We start from the raw sequence: 20,535 nt of genomic DNA, 5'->3' as shown, positions 1-20,535 counted from the left end.
CATGAGTGACACCCCCTCTTTATGAAGTGGTTCATCCTGTGATGCATATGCTGTAAAAATCCTACATTTTTAATTTACTGTCCGAGAACAGTCCTTTATTGTAAATACTGAAATGATGTTCCACACACGGTAGACGTTTTCAGAGCAATAGCACCAGACTACTCCACCCAGTTTGGAATTGCAGATTCTTTTTTTTTTACCTTCTGAAGTAACAAGAACTGCAGATCATTTATATTGTACTTGCGTATGGGAATGGGTTTGCTCAGGGGAGTCTGCTGCCACCCGTTATAAAGAAGAGGAAGGGTATTTAATTTGTGGTATTCACAAGGGGGAAGAAAAAAGACCTGTTACTCTGCATAATCCACTGAATGTGCTTTCAACAGTTTTCATGAGAGCAATTAGGCAGGAAGCAGTTCCAGTGAAAAACAGTGAGGATTATTCCGAGATAACAGGAACACTGTGCTGGGATAACACCATTAACTACAGCACGTTAGTGCGTTTATGTCAATACAACCTACATACTGTATATGCCAGCTGTACTGTCGATCTTTTTTATCTTTCCTTGTGCTTGTAGCTGCTTGTTCATTTGTTGCTCTTTGCTGTTGCTGCATATCTCCACATTTATTGAGGAGGGAAGAGGTGACATCACTTGTAGACGTAATGATCAAATCAAAAAACACACAAGTCATTTATTTAATTTCTCAGCATCCCAAAAAGCACTGTGAAGTCAGAGAGACTACATACCTGTTAGCCACTGGCCTCTCTCTTATCTGTATGGTGCTGAGCTCCTGGTTATTTGTGCTGGGCAGGCTGAAGCTGCTCTTCTTTCTATGGCGTCGAGAGCAGCATGAGCCCAGGCCGTGCGGAGACGAGGACGCGGAGGAGTTCCGGGAGCCGGACTTGTTCATTACGGAGACCTCCATGCAGTTTGCCTGAAAGGTCTGCTCGTCCACAAACTCATGATTCTGGTGAAGGAAAAAAAATTGGATTCAGTGTTGCTTATGAATCACTCTATTACATCAATGATTGGCTCTGTTCAATGATGAGTAAAGATGTTTCACAGTAAAGCCTAAACAGACTGAACAGAATCCACTGCAAAATTGTTTAATAATTGGAAAATGAATCATCAAGGGAATAGAAATATATTGGCCCAGATGTCCATATTAAGTGCCATCTGTGAGAACATTCACAACTGTTATCGCTGTGAAAAACGAGCAGAACTTGAAGGTCAGGCTTCAAGTGTGTTTCGGGCCCCGCCAGCAGGTGGCAGAGAAAGGCTGTGCAAGATCTGATGCCGTGCCTTGAATCTTATAACTCACCTCTGTCACTCTTGGTCTGCTCTCTGTCTGTTATCTATAATGCACACTGTAAAAGACCTGATGTAAACCTTTTCATCGCCACGGGAATAGTGTGAAACCATTTTTTGGAGCTTTTCCCAGATGAGAGGCAAGCCGGTTAATAGGAGAGGGATCATCTCATGACAAGAAAAACTGATTCACTCCCTGCATACGTCTGTTTGCAGAGTTTAGATCTGCACGAGTGTAAACCTCATGTCAGAGCAAAGAATAAAAGAGGCCCCTGCATCTCTAAATTATTGATACAGTAAAATGAAGTACGCCGGTTTGTTTAGATGAAATAATCCTTGTGGATGGCAGAGCCACGTTATCTTTAGCATGTCGCTGGCTCGGGGACTCAACATTTCCCAGCCCCATTTAAAGCTATTTTTAACTTATGCTGAACAGGAAATAGATTGTACAGTCTGAGCATAGATGAAAAAAAAAGTCACTTTGTTTCTATTTGCAACTCACTGTAACAGGTTTGAACTACTGATGATACAGCGCAGACTGTTGGAGTAATGCAATGAAAGGAGCTTCCCCCCCACACAGAGAGCTATTTTAAACCATGTGAAGTCTGTTACCAAGATAGTAAAAAATAAAAAACACCAAAGCTTTCATCTTCCAATCGACATGGCTTTAAGGTCTTCTAAGATTTTTTTTGTCTGTTTTTTTACCGTGGTCTTTTCCAGGCAGTGCAGCAGATGATGATGCTGGCTCTCGAAAGGAGGGCTGGGGGCCTTCCCCACCAGGGCTTGTCCTGCCTCCTTGGAAGCCTTGATAGAGTTAAAAGAGAAAAACAAAACAAAACAAAGAGAAAACCACAGCAGTGTAGATGAGCAGGGTTACATTCTGCTAGTAGACAGTCAACAGCAAGTAGCTCGGCGATGTAGTGGCGAGGACGCAAAAGCACCGAGAGTTGAAATGCTGATCTGTAGCATGGCAGCCAGTCCACTGAACCTAGTGACACGGCGACGTTTTAGGGGTGGGTGCACAGAAACTGCGACTAATCGCAGCGTGTTTACGCTGAGAACACTGGTTTTCTTATTCTTTCACAAATTTGATGATAAGAAGCAGGAAAAGTCCAATTCGAGGTGAAATCGCTTTCAATGCGGCAGCAGTGGCACACCTAGACACAGATCGAACACAGCGTACCAAACACAGCAACGGCATTCTGCACCATAATGTCACCACACATATGAGACACACTTTATGAAGCTCTGCGCGGCTCTGGGATGGACGGTATGCTGTATTAGTCTGCACTACAACCTGGGATGCTCTAGAAAATACGCACAAAACACATAGCAGATCGGAAAAAAACAACCTCCCCTCCCCCTTCAAAAAACCCTCCCCAAAACAAACAGCAACAAAAAACAAACCAAAACAGAGTTTAGAGGAGATGTGGGCTGAGCGGACAGCCTCCACAGGTGATATACTGTCTTGTAAGCCTTTGTCTCCCTCCTTCCCCTCCAAACCCTGTTGGACAGACATGCAGAGCTTGGTTAATGAGTAAGTGTGAGTGCAATGGCTGAGGCTCCACCAGAAGGCAAGTATGCCTGCCTGGTCCTCCTGCTGCATGGACAGAGAGAGGGAGTGTTGACAAGGAATGTCAATGCTGCAGCTGAGAGGGTTGATGTAAGAGAGGACGATCACACTGAAGCACTGGAATGACAGCAGCCCCTGTGTTACAGCATGAAAAGCTTCCCCGTGTGTGTGTGTGTGTGTGTGTATGGTGTGTGGTGGCATGCCCCCCCACCCCCGACCACCCTACCCACACCCCTGAGCAGAGTGACATGCAAGCATCAGCGAGGCCCCGGTCAGTCAGCCCCCACCCCCCACCCTCAAGCCGCTGCTTGGCCCCCAATCCGGTTTACCTCCTCCAGTGAGTCGATCAGGAGCCCATTTTGTTTGTAGCGCATATAGGCATTAGTGCCTCGAATCTTCGCAGCACGGATTCTAGCGAGGCGAGTTTTCTGTTTGAACAAACAGACCTCTGTTTTAGCCTCTGACAGTTTGTCCGTCACACTAATTGGCTACGTCTTCCTCCACCACCCCTCCTCCCCACCCCGCCCTCTCCACCCGCCCCGGCAGCCGCAGTATTTAGTGGAGAAAGGTTATGCCCAAATCTACGATTAGGAAGTTCTGCCTTAGCAAACACTTTTAGAAAGAAATGCACATATTGCTATCGAAAAAGCTGCTGACACAATACTCTGAAGATCATTTGTTCAGTCATTGTCATTCGCTCTCTTATTTCCCTCTTTCCCCCCCCCCTCCCACCCCGAAATATACTTAAGCAAGTCAATACACACATACGCTCAATAGACACACAACACGCAGAAGCACAATAAAAGATTAATATTCTGGAAGATAGCGTTTGCCCTGTCATTCTGTTACATGCGGATAAGACAGGGACAGAGAAGAGGGGGAGAAAAAAGGGCAGATAGAAGCAAAATAAAGACAGATAGGGGAAAGGGAAGACAGTGGCAAAGGAAGGGGGAAGGCGGGGAGCCAATACCCTCTGTGCTCGTCGTTTCTCTGCCCGCTGGCTTTGGTGGTAGATACGGCTGAAGTTTGACACTATGACAGGGACAGGCAAGGCAATGACCAGCACCCCACTCAGAGAGCATATGGACCCAAACACCTTCCCTACGATTGTTTTTGGCACCATGTCACCGTACCTGAAACACACACAAAACAGATAAGAGTGAGCACACTGGGTAGGAACACAAACAGGGAAAATCTTCCACTCAGGAGGTTTATTTAGCATGTCAAGTTGTTGCGTGTGCCTAATGGTATTTTTAATAGTCTTGGAGATAGTTACGGTGACCTTGGGATATTTCACAACTTCAAATAAAAAGTCACACATTTGAAGTGGGCGAAGAATAAATAGGACTCCCTCTGATGTCACCTCTCCCCGGCCTAGTTTCTACACGCCATTGCGATGTTCCTCTTTTAAAACACTGTTTCATATATAATTACACACCTGCTGGCATCGGCTAATGCTTTCACGTCGTGACCAAATGCGCTACATATCCTCCGTGACCTCTGTTAGCCAAACAGCTTGTGAAAGATACAGCGAGTAGTATCACGTTGAGTAAAAGCAAAAAGGGGAAGGGAGCAGTGTGATGCCGAACCCCGGAGAGATCGATTAAGTCTGTGGTCCTCGGCGACAGCCACCAGTGTGTTTTGTTCTTATTCCCACATTAAAATGGAATATGGAGATGCAAAGGGAACCCAAAAATTCAACACAAGGAGAAAAGAGCTTTTCTGGCACACATGCATGACACTGATGAGGAATGTTTCATGGTTTACCTGAGCACAAATAAAGCATGTCATTTTTCAATGGTGAACAGGCTGCATTCAATAGATTAAAGGCTGCGCTTCTGTCAGGTTAGACTGACTCATCCCCAGTCCCATCAAATTAACGTGCCTGTCTTCTGCTAGAAAGCCAAATCTGTCTCTGTTCAAGGCAAACCTGAAATCAAACTGTTTTCATCACCTCGTTTTCTTTACTTTGGCAGACACCCTCAGCACCACTTAATAAGCACTAAAACCAAGGATACCAAACTGAAGAAGAGAGACACTTCCTGACTTTCCCTGAAACTTCGTTGTCTTTTCACCTGTTTTATAAAAGACATAGCTTTGGAGATACTAGGCCATTATATGCTCCTATTTTGATGACAAAATTTGATTTAATGCCAACATGTGCAACAAAGGTAATTCAGGTCATTCATAAACACTGTTATAAAATGATATCGCAAAATGTAAAAAATTTGCAATACAATCCCAGGCATGTCTGAAAGCAAGAGACATGCCTGAGGCTAATATGTTCACGAGCTTTTGAAAAACTGCCACAGCGAAGGTTTTAAAAACCTCAGTTTCTATTTTTAACATGTGGTCAAATAAAATGTGGATTTTGTCTCACAATGTTAAAGGTGTGCAGCTTTATTTCCTTTTTTTGATGTTGGACTGTGCGCCGTGTTGAGCCTGGGTTATGCTTGATTGCGGACACGGACACGGATAGCTGGACGACCGAGTTGTAGTTCTTATTATACTTCTTTAAAGTCCACTGCCTGGGCGCATGCGTAGTTGGTGCACTGTTATCTAAATTATCTGCGCTGTCACAAAAATTGCACACTACTCACTGTTTGATGATGAAATTTATGTTATGGGGCCCAAGCAGAAATCGTGTGCACGGAAAGTAGAAATCTCGCTTTATTGTTTGTGGACTTTTAATTGGCCGACATTTCTTTACGGTTAAGGTTATATTACCACTTGTTCTTTTGGTATGCATGAGATCATTTTTTTGCATGTGGACGGAGACTTTTTTCATAACGAATTTGGAAAAAAGTCCCCGTTGCCTGAAGCCTAAAATGGGAGCTACTTTAACAACCTCCAACAAATCACAGTGCTTTGTAAAACACGCAAGGAAACTGTCTCCACTAAATGTGGAAACGATAAATTCAATTCACCTCATGAGGCACAAACACACCGTCTATTACAACCAGGCTACAAGGAGGAGATGCTAGCAGCTGGTGATGTGCAAAACACATGTAAACAAATGACTCCACCGAGCATCGGGAGAGGACTTGCTAGTTTCACTCCATGTGACGGGAAGAGCAAATGGTGGGCGGAAATTACTGATGCGATTACAGGTGGAAAAACAGGGTGGTTAAAAAGCTGGATCTAAGATACAACATCCCAGGTAGGAAACATCTTTCAGTTTTATTAGGCGACAATATTGTGCAGCTACTGAGAAATTATTTATACTTGAATTTTCCTGGGAAAATGCTACCTTTGCATTTGACTTGCAATAGATTCACACTTCAAACTAGGTAATGTGTCATCAGTGAAAATGTGTCCTCATTGTAAAGTTTCTTCAAATCTTGTGATATAAGGTTGAGGCTATAATGCCTGTCCCTAGCACTCAGCAGGAAATGCTGGAAAAAGATGGAGGTATTCCTTCTCAAAAAAGGCCAAATCAGATCATTTTTGTGTTTGCTGGGTGGTTAAACAAACTGTAGCCCCTGCTACTATATACACATTTCAATATGGATTTTTGTATGGACGATGGATTTTATATAAATAACATTTTTCTAGTGCTTTACCAGCTCACTGCTAGTTTATTACAAATGCATCCAATGTAGTATATTATATATGTATTTATGTTTTTTTTCTCATTCATTTATGACATGTGTGGGTTGCATAGACTACCGTTTGCACTCCAGAGAGTCCCCCCTGGGACAATAAAGACAATTCAATCCAATTCAAACATTTAGCTGCAAACACAGTGACATCCTGTAGCCACATGCACATCTGATTACTTTTCAAGATTATTACTTTATCAAATAGAAAATCCCGATGTCTCCAAGGCAATTAACAGATCCAGGCAAAAAAAATCTGCAAATTCATTCGTATGAGCATAATCTGCATATTCACATGCGGCTCTGTGCTGACATGCTAGGCCACCAGCAGCACTGGGATTTAAAATGAATGATTCAGGGCACGTATGTTTTCCGTGTCATCTAAACATCTCTCCGTGTGCTGCAGAGGACCGGCAATTCACACGTTCGCAGGTGGGTGAGATGAATGAGTGAGACCCTAATGCGCAAATGACCTGAGTAGACCATTACCTCCCGAGAGTAAGATGAATGCAGGTAGGAAGGAACATCAGCATTGCTCAGTGGCTGTGACAGTAGTCCGTCTCTCAAGTGAGGCAGGGTAATGTGAATGTATCGCTACACGGGAGGTTGACTATTTCATAAATGAAGTTGTGTAATGCCCACAGACGTCTGCTTGAGTCATTAGCTTCAGGTTTCCATCATGTTGGGCCCAACAGTCTGGGCTTTTACAGAGCTCGGGCGGAAAGATGTAAAAGTGGACATTTTAATATCACGCTTGATGGGACTTCATGTACAACAGTTTGCTTTCAAGTTGACTAATCTCGCACAGATGTCATTAGTTTTGCAGTTCATTACAGGTCAAGTCATTTTCCTATCTAATGGCAGACAATGACTGAAAGCAGGTGTCAATTATAGGTTCTGGATGTGCTGCTGAAAGCCTATTAAGAGATCCATAAAAAAATGGAAGACAGCATTCCCTCGCATGTACTTTACTGCGGCGAGTGGTGAGATGCAGGCACGTCCGTTGTGGAATACAGTGTGTTGCAGTGACTGTCTTCTTTTGGAAGGAAAGCCTAGCAGCGAGCAGATGAGAAAGGAAAGCAGCAAGCGCACTCTGGAGAGAAACAGTAACAGTGATGGATTGTTCATAAGGGAAAGCTGAGATACACAAAGCCTCGTGGATGATGGCAGAGGTAGGAATTAACAGCAGCTGCAGATTAAAGTAATGTTCCTACTTTGTTCTTGTTGTCTCTAAGTACCAGGTACTCACATTTGCTACCGCTGCTACCCTAAGCTGACACGGGTGAGACACAAAGACGGATGACCAGATTCTTATCCTCACTGCAGAGGATGAAGAGGAATGTCGAGATGACTGAATATCAATTCCCCACTTCCGCCCACCTAAAACCCTACCGTGCTCGCGCTGGCGCCGGCCTTTAAAAACAACGCATTCTGTAGAATTGTCCGACAGCGAGATGACAGCATTGCAGATGAAGCTCGGCGCGCCGAGAGAGAGTGAAACCGCGGGGTTGCCTCAGAGTGTAGGAGAAATGTCAGACTCAAAGGAATATTTGAATTCTAGAAACGGGGGGGATGAATGTCCTCACCTGGCTTTGGATAACAGACCAATCAAACATTCATGAGTCCCTGTATCAACCTGCGTGGCAGAGTTTGTACAGTTGACCTTAAAAGCAGTGCGGTATTCCATCAGGGGTGCTCTGAGACAAATTTCTGTACATGACCTCACCGCCTCACAGCTAGCGCCAACACCTAAAAACAGGGACACGCTTGGACACACAGGAACTGACACACAGTCACAACAGACACTTGTTTGTGTGTATATGTGTGTGCGTAGGGCCTTTAATTTGATATATAGTTAAACCAATCCTCCTTCCTAAAAAAGCAATCTTGTTCCTTGATTGTCTTCCAGAACCCTGTGTCTGAAATCTGACTGCCATCTGGTTAGTGGGAAGTGAAAAAAAAAAGATATCTGGATGACTTTGCAGACACGTCATTTGTTTATTTCTCTTTTCCGAGACAGGGCAGGTTTGTTTTTTTCCCCTAAAGATTAAACTAAATGAAATGAACCTTTTCAGTTAATAAACTATGCCTGAATGGCCTTTTCTGGTCATTTGTACCACTCAGTCTGCTGCACACAAATAGTGTTTGGTGGCTGATAGAAATTACAAATCCCTACTTTAAGCGAGCATAAGCTCAGGTTTCTGAAATAAGCACAGAGGCCTGAAGTAACACACTGCTGTCCCAACAACTCACATTCCAGTTGCGATTACTGCCAACAGCTTACCAGTGCTGACAATTAGGATCCAAGGAGGGCTGCGGCAGATCTTTCAGAGGCTTCGTCAACAGCATCGAAGACCAGTCGCCCAGTGGCGCCTCTGTCGCGGTCTTCCTACCCTTCTTTTTGTGGATTTTAGTACGAAACTAGCTCACACACTGCACAAGTAACTATAGTAAAGTGCATTAATCAAAGCAAAGTGAATATCTAACGTTCAAAAAGCCTCACGGTGTTCGCCTGTGCCGATAAGCGATCAAGGTCAAGGTGTTCAAAGGAAGAAGAATCCTATGATTAAGATAGTGAAACTGCTGGACTGTGAGGTGACATCCTATTAAATCCTTCATGGTAAAGACATTAAATCTCACTTTCATCAAACCACACTTTGATCTACTCCAATTTGATATTTCAGTGAGAAGCAGTGGAATGAAACTAATTTAATTATTAACCGTTTTGATTCATCAGCTGATTAGAATAAAGATGAGTTAAGCACACTGTCCTTATCTTGTGCGCCATCTATGCATGTTGTTTTATAGCAATAATTACTAAGGGACCTGCAATCTGAAAATCTGAATCTCAAATTAATTTCGGTCTCATTTTCTTCCCTGAGACTGATTTAACTTCACATCCCACTCAGCATTTGTCTTTTATGCTTGGAAAGTCACAATGAGCTTACTGTGCTAAAACAAGGCTTTCATATATTATAAAAAAAAAGGACTTTTATCAAGCAATTATGTGCAGGTGAGCCACTTTTACTCTACATTTTCTTAGACTGGTAAACTCCCACCGTGCATTGTGAATCAAGTCTCCTCAACACGTCTTTGATCATTCTGGGAATGCACAATTTTCTGTTTGACCTTCACCGAACATCTCATGGCGCACCGACTCCCCATCATGCTTCCAGAGGTAATTCACTGGCTCCGTTTCACAGTTCAGTGGTTTCTACAGTGCAGACAAGCCCTCCAAACCTGTGAGACCAAATCCTGTCAATTATAGTGAAACTCTGATACTGTCACCGACTGTACCAATCAGAAGTTGATAATGACGGCGAGAGGCATTAAAACTGTGCGGGGACAACGGGACAGTGGCAAGGTCAGGAAGTATTAGGCGCTCTTAAAGTGAAGACATCTCTTGTGGGCAGTGCTGTGAAATGTACCACAGAGATTAAAGTGTCAGAGTGGACGCAACATTAAAATCTTCTCTAAGGACTTAACGCAGACTCTTCCAGATATTAGCCTGACCAGTTGAAACAGTCTCCATTTCTTTTACAAGTCATGACAAGGTGCAAATGGAGCAATGCTGCACAACAATACTGCTCTCTGTACCTTCTCCATGAGGCTGAAAGAGCACAATATTCATCCGTGCTAAGAGTTAAATAATAGATGTTACCCCCCACCACCACCACCACCACCACCACCACAAAAAGAAAAAAGTAATTTTCCACCAGAACTCTATCATACTATGAACTACGAATTGAGAATTTGAGGAAAATAGATTACACTGCCTGGATGTCATACAAGGCATATGAACATGAGTGACAAGAGGATATAGATTCTCTGACATTGTATTTGTGAAGACTGCAAGATTTATGGGTTACTGAGAGGTTGTAAGGGTGCTTATGTCATATTAAGAGCCTTCATAAAATGTTTGTTTCTAAAAACACAAACGAGCTGACCAGTCGGCCATTCTTTTATGTGCCAGTAGGTAGTAAATCTGACCGTGTAGTAAGAAAATCGAAGCTGGATATACATTCTTGTATGTACAGATATACAAGGGCAAGTGAAGGTAGCAGAATGAAAGAAAACTCCCTCTCTCTCACTCTCATAAATGTATATTATTGATGCACCAAATGTGCATCTGTTTCGTGTTTAAAATAAATGAAAATATTAAGGACATTTTGTATTTATCTATTTCCACCACGAAGAGACTGCAAAACAGTACAAATTAAATCTTTGTAATTGCCAGATAGACTGGCACAATCTTTGGAGGCTCGCACTCAATACACGCTAGCACACCTACAGTATGTACCACTGCAATGCTGGGAGACACACCACAAGGGTTCAACAGTCTGACACACAATAAATGAACATGATCTCCAGCATGATCCCTGAACACAACATATCATTCCTGATGTTCTGCACCGCATCTCTGGCAAGAAGCCGGGAGCACAACATCCAAAATGCTGCCTCTCCTGGGTTTGGACACCAAAGACTGATGGGATTAAGAGTGTGTGGGCTGATAGGACTCTGCTCTGATGCTATCCCTCAGATATACATCATTATAGAGAGGGGAATCCCAGAGGCACTGGGATTAGCCCGCTAGATTTTCACTGCAGGTGATAAGGGAAAGAAGGAGAGGCTGGCAGAACTACACAACATAATGGGGAGACGAGGAAGCACAGATAGGGGAGGACCAGAGGACCGCACTGCCTGGTGTTATGCATGCGGTAGGAAAAACAGGGTGCTCAGGTAGGAGTAACTGCAAACAATAGCTACAGGGAAGGATAACTTTGTGATAGGTGCCTGTCGCAGTCTCTGCAGGCAGTAATGCAAAGGCTGCATTGTTCTGGCTGTTTGCTGAAATGCAGGGGGAAAAAAAATCAAATTTAAAAAAAAGAAGTGTGGAGCAGATGCGCGAGATCATTTTTTATGATTTCACAACCCAGCTGAGATCCGGTCTCTGCAGATTTGTGAAAGCTGACGAGTGGAGCCAAAGGTTGGGATGTGAAGTTTGTGGGAGCAAGAATGTGTGGCTGCGTGCCAGTCAGTGTTAACGCATAGTAAATGAAAGCTTTTGTGGTGCTGCAGTGTCTATATAACTTTGATCCTCCAGCTGAATGTTCACCTCAGAGTCTCAGGAACCACACAGACCTAATAAAGAGCGGCAAAATTCCTCTCTTCGAGCCACGAAGACACAGATAAACCATATAAAATAATCCCTCACGTATGGCTCTGGCAAAGGCACCTCAGCTCTCTCTCTCGCTCACATATCAACCATGTATTCCCTCAGCCCTGCAAATCCCAGCTTAACCCTCACCCTGCAAAACCAGGCGGCTAGTTATCACCGCGGCTTTGACATTAGCATGCACGCCCTCTCTCATTTGGGAGATCTTCTTAAGAGTCAGGGATGATAAAAAGCTTTCCTCTTTACCGCTCTTCCGCTCCTGACTTTGACTCACCCTTCCTCTGCCTGGACCTGCCTGCCTCTAACTATGAGTTGGAGATGAAACGCTTCATTCACTTTCTTTTTCTCCTCCTTTTCTATTATCATGCAGTGCTAGCACAGCCCTGCTTGACATTTTTCTTTTCTTCTGCTCCTCTCCAGTCTCCAGTCTACACCTGCTGACACTTGAGAAACAAGCGCCGTACTATGCAAAAAAGCACCCTTTTCCCCCCCATTACTGTATATGCCGAGTCACCTCTAGGCCCACTTGAGCTCCTTATGGTCATAATTACAACCATTTCCTTGTGCCAATTGCTTTCGATAACTAAATGAAAGACTGTTTTGTGTTATTAAAAATTTTAAGAGGGTTGAGTGTTGATCTGGACCAAGAAAAATAGCATGCCACCGTGTAAATATGAGAATTATGATTTGTGGCTATTAAAGCGAGGCCTGAGAGATGCTTTAATCAGTCTGGACATGATGAAACCAAGGTAAGCCAACTCAAACTTTGCTCAGAATCTTAATTTGTCATTGCATGTTTATATTTCTGCCCATCCGCCTTACATCATTCCAGAAAGCCAAGGGCTAAAAATATATTCCACAACGTCGGTATAATACTTTGATAATGCAATTACACTCCTTCGTGACTGAATGGGGAGGGCAAAGGAACATGAAAGACTGGGCTGAAAGCACGAAGGGGCGACAGCGCTATGGATTATAAGGGAACGTGATAATAAAAATGAAATCATCAGACACTCAAGCGATTATGCTAATGAACTCGTTCTGTATTCATCGTAGGTTAATCTGAATGCTGGCAAGAGAGCAGTGGCATTTTCTTGAACGCTGAAAGCTTTCATTGAACTGGCAGCAAGTTACCTCACCTCTGGAATCTAAATGCCGGAGGCAGGGTTAAAGGTGAAAACTGAATTTCTTAAGATGATCAATTAAGGAAAAACTAGCAGTAATGACAGCGGTTGCTGTGTTCGTGGCATTCGCCGCATTAATACTTGTGTTTTTTCCAGTCTAAAGTAGAAAAAAAAAGTACACTTCAAAGTAAGATGTGGCTCTTGAAGGCAAAATGCACCAAAACCAGCTTTTCTTAAACTGAAACACAAGAAACACCAAAACCAGCGGCGATGCTCAGCTAGTATTGACCAGACGAGATTTCAAAGGGAACCTTGTGACCTTTGTTGTCTGGTCAGGTGATGAAGCGGAGAAAAAAACGTGAAAGGTCTTGTGGATTAGTGCCTCTGTGTTGGAAAGGGGAACTGGTCCAGGAGCCTCATCACGCTGACAGCAGATTAGTGCTCCGCGGCGCCGCCAGAGCAGACGGCGCGAGATTAACTTTGATGTGCGATTCCACGCAGAGCAGCCGCTGGATATCAGCTTCCTCCACCAAATGGCCCCTTTTGCCCTGACTTTGCAGAGTGTGCATTCACAAGCTACGTTATCTAAAGAAATCTGCTCATTTAACAGGAGAGTACAGCGTCACCAGGCAGATGTAAAGATGTGTAGCTCTTTTTTGGGCTATTTGCCCCTTTAGGTCTGCATTTACAAGTTTCATTATGTATCAATTCATCACTTAAAAAAGTGTGTGTGTGTGTGTGTGGGGGGGGGGGGGGGGGGGGGGGGTTTAGATGACATAAGGGTACTCCATCAATTTTCCAGATAAAGATCAGTTTTATAATGAGGAGAGCTACTTGTAAAAACAGCTGTCTAATTTTCTCTGTGGATCTCAAAGGAGGATTATCTGGTGTATATATAACCCCTGACTATGTCACAGCAGTGTCATCAGGGTTATCTGTACTATAAGATAAAGCCGGAGTAGAATGGGGTTTGAAAGGTTTAATGAAACAGTCGCCCGTCAAATGCCTCACAACTGCACATGTAATACAAAGATGAGTAGGCCATTAATTCAGCAGCTGTTTAAACTATTGAATTAAAAAAACAAATTGGAAATGCCCATCACAATATAGCAGAGCTGAAGGTGATGTCGCGATCCACCATTTCAAACCCAAAGGTTATTCGATTTCCAATTACACAAGACAAATAAAAGCTGCCCATTTGAGAAGCTGACATCCAAAGTAGTCAGCTGACGCGTCAATTGATTCATCGTTATGACAAATGATGAAAATTGTGGCGTTAAAAGCTCCAGATAAGCTAACAAATGGACTGGCTCTAAGGGTTACTCATGAATGAAGTCGAAAAATTAATTTTGGTCTTTAGCTGCGGGCATGTTAACGTCATAACAAATGGTTAAAAGAAAAAGACTGAAGGTAGGCAAAATAAATAAATAACACGAAAAAAGTTGCAGGATAATACGTGTTGAGGAAGAGAATCAATTGTCCTCAGGCTTTAAAAAAAAGTTCTGTATTCTGTTTGAGCTGCAACTTTAAATTGTCTGTATCAGCTTTTTGCACCAAACAGCTGCAGCCTCTCATAAATCGGTTCACTTCCTGTATACACAAGACTATACGTACATTCAGGATGCTTTGTAAGTAGTTAAAGTACTCAGCACGTAAATGGCCTGTGCCAATGGAGCATTGTCTTTGAAATAAATATCAAGGTAGAAAAATACAGCTGTTAAAAATTAAAAAAATAAATATAGGAGCAGTCACCAGTTCAAAGGGACACTTCAAAATCTCACAGTAAAAGTGAGAGGAATAGCAGAGGTTGGAATGAGACGGAAAGAGTGGCGAAGCGTAAAAATGTACTGAGCGCGCTCTCTCCCAGAGAGTGTGGACGGCAGCCAGACCAGCGACAGCAGCGAGCCCAGATAACAGCGAGTACCAAGGAAGCAGCGAGAACCTGCAGGGAAGAATTGGGAAGAGCTGCAGCTCTCCTAACAGCTGCAGACTGGCCCTTGGGGCAGAGCAGAGCTACTAGCTGCAGCCCTATCTACCATCGCCCCACCTGCACCACGCTACATCACGCACATGGGGACATCATTACTTTTTCCATTTCACTCCTCGAGACTTCTCCTGTCAAATCAAAAAATGACATGAAAAGTAATAACTCGGGGGCAGTGGCGACAACAACAACACAAGCAAAAGGTCATTTTGCCAGCGAAAATTGGTCTTGCATCCACACAATCTATCAGTCATCAACAGGTTTATTGCGATGTCTGCATTCACAGCAGGGGTGGCTAAAAGTCTGAATTAAACCGACCTAGGCCCAATGCGTGCTTGATGACACAACTCCCATTATTTATAACTTTGGCATCTTTGCCAGCGCCGAGGACGACGAGCTTCCTGGTGAATAATGATGTTCAAACTTGGAGGACAAGACAGATAAAGGCACAGCTTTGGCGCCCACCACAGACAGCACATTCAAATGTACCGTTAACAAACGTGACTGAATGAAGGTTATTCATTTTAATCACACCACAGCACGCCCTTCCTTCTACTATCCCAGGGGGGTTGCTATATTTAAGCACTTTTTCATTCTTTCTCCTTTTTTTGGTCTTGGCTAATGGCAAGGCAATTGCTACGTGGGATGTTTGCCCTTGAAGAATCAGACAACATAAGGAGACATTTATACATATTGTAGATGTGGCGCAAGCAAACTGTATCATATTCGGTGGCTTCTTTTTTGACTGTGTCAAGTTGAGAAATCAAATCCCAGCCTCGTTATCCTTTATTTCTCTTTTTTTTTGTTTGTGATGTTTTCCCTCCGACACGTGTTGGTTTTAATACCTGTGCTGAAAGAAAAGCTGTCTGTCCCGGGAGAGAAAGAGCAGGGACATTCATCTCTCATTTTTACCACTTTCTAATTGGACTTCTCCATCTGTTGAGGTCTACAAATTGTCTTCTGGGGATGCTTTAGCTAAACCATCCTATCAAACACGCAAATACATGAGGGACGCTCTTCTTGGAGCTCTGCCATAGCAGGCACTGAAAGAGTAGTGTGTGTGTGTGTGTGTGTGTGTGTGTGTAAACCTGTATGATGTATGATCAGTCCAGCAGCATACTGCCTGGAGATAAGTAGATCTACAGGATGCGCTGAACTCTGATTGGAAGCTGGCAGAGTTGGCTTCTTGGGAAATTAATCTATCTAGCACGCAGCAGATCTGTCAGTAACAAGTGACATACTTTAATAAGAATTATTTCACCAGATGACAATGTGGATGGGTGCCTGAAAAACAGCGTCAGTAGTATTGACTGTTTGTCACATATGCATCTAATAAATGTTTCTCCTCTGCAGTCCCAGAAGAGGTTGAGCAAACAGAATCTAAATCTGAAGAATAGGCAAAACTTTTTTGGGGGCGGTGGGTGGATTCTTTTCCAATTCTCACTCGGGGCCGTTAATGATATGGGAAATTGTGTTCCTCATGCTTGTCACTCTTTACATCCCATTGACTGGGAGTTGAATACTCAGGAGCGAGCAGTGGAACGTGTGACAGTGTATTTGTGGTGATGATTACAGCCCATTAACTTTGATGGATGCCATTTCATAGAAAAGACGATGGGAGTTGAAACAACAGCAGCGCAGCTTGTTTTCTGTCTCTGACATACGTGCGCAAAAATCCCGGGGAAAGAAACTGCAGTTAAATCCACGTAAAATGGAATTTTTGGATTCAAAATGAGACCGTGTTTCCTTTGGAGGTTACTGAATGTCACATCTGACACTTTGATGCTGGATCAGTCTACGTGAAAGCTCGGGTATGATTGTCCTGCGACCTCCAGAGGACAGTCTAACTGTACCACAGATTTCATTGCCAGTGAAAATACTGTAAGACGCATATGTGTGCAATTAAATCAGGCTGAGCTGGTTCTGAAATTGACTGCAGTGTCTGCCTTTATTAAGGTTAACTATCCGGGCAGCTTTTTTTTCCACTGCACAACTCACTTTGCCTTTTGGCCTCAGTCAAAATGAGATACATCCCATTTGTCTGTGTCGGTTGTGTAAAGATAAGAGAGTGTATGCCAGAAATCTAACTCTTAAGCTCCTTCGTAGGGATTACAGACAATTGGCTAAGAGGAAAATACAAATAATCATCAACTGTTTACGATTTCCCACTAATACCTTTGAAAAAAATGAAAAAGATGAAAATCCCCCATATGGAAATGCAGTCCTTAACTGAGATACTCCTGTGTAGGACACCTGCAACAAGATTCACAGGCAGGAAATCCTCTAGATGGGAGCTGGACCCACACTGCAGTAACACCCAGACAAGCAGAACAATCTACAGTAGCTACCGTCTATCCCTTTTCAAATAACGGTTTCGAGTATTGTTGTTTTTACATCCAAGAAATCCAACCAGCAAAACATCAGAAGGCACTGATAGGCAAGATAGGATTGGAATTTCTCGCCCTCTCTCTTTTTGGACCTTTAATATGTCTGCCTTGTTTGACCTTATTAGTTTTCTGCCTAGCGTCCCCTGTGATGCATGTAATCACTAAAATAGGGGCTTAAACTGTGGGCTAAGAATCAAGCTTTTTTTCCCCCCAATGATTAAGAAGTTCTCTGTTCTTCTACACAGAAATACTTTGTTTGAACTACATGTTCAGAGGATAACACAAAGCCATCCTTTTCAAAAGATTTGTATAATTCTATCTATTGTATGGATAACATAATGCACCCAGTTAAGCAAAAAGTGTCAGCCTAAGCCGCTGTGCTCACGCACCTCTAACCGACAGTGTTTTCTCTGAATCACTGCCCAAAAATCATTCATTAGACACATCCAAGTGATAGATGGTTATGCATCTGTGGACTTGATATTAACTGGGCAATAATCAGTTTTTTGGGCAGACAACGATCACCGATCACTTTCACCTCCGATTTCTTTCTCCAGAAGTCGATGAATTCGCCCCAAGTTGTTCTGTGCTGTAGCAGGTGACACATTATCAGGGGAACACAGACATCCCGCATGGGTGCTTTAAGTAATGCTCAGCACAGTGATTCAGTAAAATGTGAATTAATCAAGGAGATAGCCAGAGAAAATACAGCTGAATACATTTCTCTAACAAGATATCCTGTAACACTGATGTCAAAGCAATCAGACGTGAAACTCCTTCAGCGTGATATTTGAGAAAATTAAGGGGTCTTAGTATTGAATAGTTATAGAGTTATATATTTTAACAAAACAAAGTAACAGGGTGTAATTGGATTACAAAAATCGGAATACTTCTACAGCAACACAAGCACTGTGAGGCTGTAGTCAAACAGATGGTTGCTGTGAACAGACTGCCTACATGCTCAAACCTGCAGTACCAACATGCTGGTGTTAAGTAATGTCACCGTTTTACAGTAGCATGTCAGGACGCTCATATCTGGACATTGCAGCTATTTTTCTTTTCGTTTCATCATAAAACTTTATTGATCCTGAAGGAAATGCATCAGTGTTGGTCAGCGGTTCACACACACAATAAAATAAAGTGTTTGCTCTATAAAAAAGAAGAGAATAAATCAAATAATAAGTCAAGAATATCTTAATTAAAAATACACTCGCTCATCCTTAAGGTCCATTAGGTCCACAAGGTGCTCCTGCACTTTTCTAATCCTTCCCCCTGGTAAAGTAATGGGAAAGTCCATTTTTGAAACAGTTCATGGATTTCTGTATTAGATTTCAAATCCCTCCATACATGTGCTAGAAAATAAATGTAGGGATGAGCTTGCAACACACAATTCCAATGTCATTTCCTTTTTTTTGGAACACCTTTCAAAAGTAATTTCTTGCAGAAATACACTGGTGCACGAGAGTTTGATTTTTGTTGGGGTGGTACAAATGTTGCTTTTCATGCACTTTGCTACTAAAGTTTGATATTTTTTTGTTATTTCTCCAATATAGTGAGGAGCAATTATAAGAGTTTTTATAAGTTTCAACAAAATCTTTTAGTGGCAAACAAAAGAAAGATTTCGATTGTGGCAGTGGTGCCTCTGCCAAAGCTTTTGGCCACGATGCACTTCCTTTCACTGCAATTCTTCATTGTGTTCATTAACCAGTTTGTGTGTCATTAGTTGAGTTGGACTGTGTTTTTTGTGTTGTGAATTTTTTTTTTATCAGAATTCACGGCAAAAGCAGATTAATTTTAAAGCCAATTCCCAAACTTTTACTCGCAACTGTAGATGTGACTAAAGTGGCGCACTGACTTACAGATCAGCTTTGCCATTCATGAAGCCATGCCAGTAAATTGGCTTAAACAACTTCTGCTTCTAGCTGTTTATACAGAAACCTGGAAGGAAAATACTATCCTTTATCACAGTGGGACAGTAAATTACACTCAATACACACAAGAGACTGACACTGATATGTGCTGCTTTCCGACGGTTGTGTAGCTGCCCTGAGTTTACAGTGGGTGGGCACAATAGAACCAGCATTGCCGGTTCCCTCTGTGGAGATTTAATGCTCGGTTCTTGAGAATGTGACAGCAAAGAGTTGATTTAACACTCTTTCTGTAGACCGTAGTTTGCGGTAATTTAATTGTGTCGCAGTGTTGTGTGTGACTGAAATGTTGATGAGCTAAAACAACACCTTTCTGAGACATTAAAAAAATAATAATCACACAATGAAACACTATAATAGTCACAAGCTGATCCTTATTGCAGGCCTATCGTGCCGGGATCCTTCAGACTGCCTTTATTTACTGCGTCAGGATTTTATCTCTACAATATCTCATCAAAATGTTACAATTATAGAAGAATACTAATGAAACCTGTACACAATTGTTCTTTAAAGATTTTTGAGCGTGCATTAGCTCAGCTGAAGCTCTGAACCTGACGTGAAGTGATGGCGCTGCAAAATCGCAACCTAATATGTCATCAATCCACGTTGGACAGGAAGGAGATAGTCACAGAAGGATAAAACAGTGACGATTTGGTGACACCACCGCGCATGAGAAATTCGTTTGAGGTGAAAGGGAAACATATAGACCCAGAGCTCATGCCCTGTTTAGTTTCTGTTTGACCAAATGGCCTACATTAGGTGATATATTTAGCTATTTATAGTAGCTGGGGCAGGCAGGAAACAGCTGCCATGTGTCAGGGTGACAGGCTGACATCCCTCATCTCAGCAGGACCTCCCTGCCAGGCAGACAGGAGGAAGCTCTTTATACCTAAACTGAAATGGGACATAGCCTCTTATCATTCATGCTGCATACAGAAACTAATAATCTATGGAGCCTGTGGCAAAGACTCAACAATGAAACTGGGTTAACAGTGGCTAGCATGGGCAGCTCGATTCAAAGCCAGACTCGTGAGCTTTGCACAGCTCTGTTTTCTTTCTTCTTTTTTTTTCTTTTTTTCTTACAGAGAACACTGTGGATTTCATTCAAGCCGGATCAGTATTGATCACGAGGAGCTTTTATTGTGGCATCTTGGCGGCGTAAACTGGCACAAGATTCCTCAGTTCTGATGAAATAATGTGTTGATTCACAGGCGCTGAAAGAAACGTTCAGGCTGACAAACGGGCAGAATCAATATTCACGACTTCGCTCGAATCCGCAGGCGTTCAGGTATTACGGATGGCTGTAAACAAAGTTTCCATTAATGTGCTTAAAGTCTTATTGTTTTCTCGAAAAACTCATGAAAACCCATGCCTTACGTTTGTTTGGGGAACATGAAAGTCCATATTGATTTCAGCTTTTTTGCAAAATGCATGGCATTAAATGGCGTTAACATAACA

General features: G+C 42.7%; 1 protein-coding gene across 4 annotated transcripts in view; it reads right to left on the bottom strand.

Annotated features, from left to right (window-relative positions):
• Positions 1 to 20,535, bottom strand: part of LOC146515291 (A-type voltage-gated potassium channel KCND2-like) — a 41,327-nt gene that overhangs the window by 11,103 nt on the left and 9,689 nt on the right. For 3 of the 4 annotated variants that reach the window (XR_014874971.1, XR_014874972.1, XM_085165591.1), the window contains exons 3-6: positions 3,850 to 4,012; positions 3,209 to 3,307; positions 2,012 to 2,110; positions 745 to 965 (exon numbers count right to left, since the gene is read on the bottom strand). Coding sequence is in view for 2 of the 4 variants with exons in the window: in XM_085165591.1 (XP_085021717.1) it covers positions 745 to 965; positions 2,012 to 2,110; positions 3,209 to 3,307; positions 3,850 to 4,012 (582 nt within the window). In the remaining 2 variants the exon portion in view is untranslated. The remainder of the gene's footprint in view (positions 1 to 744; positions 966 to 2,011; positions 2,111 to 3,208; positions 3,308 to 3,849; positions 4,013 to 20,535) is intronic. The other variant, XM_085165592.1, reaches the window with a different exon arrangement.

The sequence above is a fragment of the Neolamprologus multifasciatus genome, chromosome 7, assembly GCF_963576455.1.
Source record: "Neolamprologus multifasciatus chromosome 7, fNeoMul1.2, whole genome shotgun sequence".
NCBI lineage: Eukaryota > Metazoa > Chordata > Actinopteri > Cichliformes > Cichlidae > Neolamprologus > Neolamprologus multifasciatus.
The sequence above is the reverse complement of the archived record's forward strand: the minus strand, read 5'-3'. Positions and strand labels throughout refer to the sequence as shown.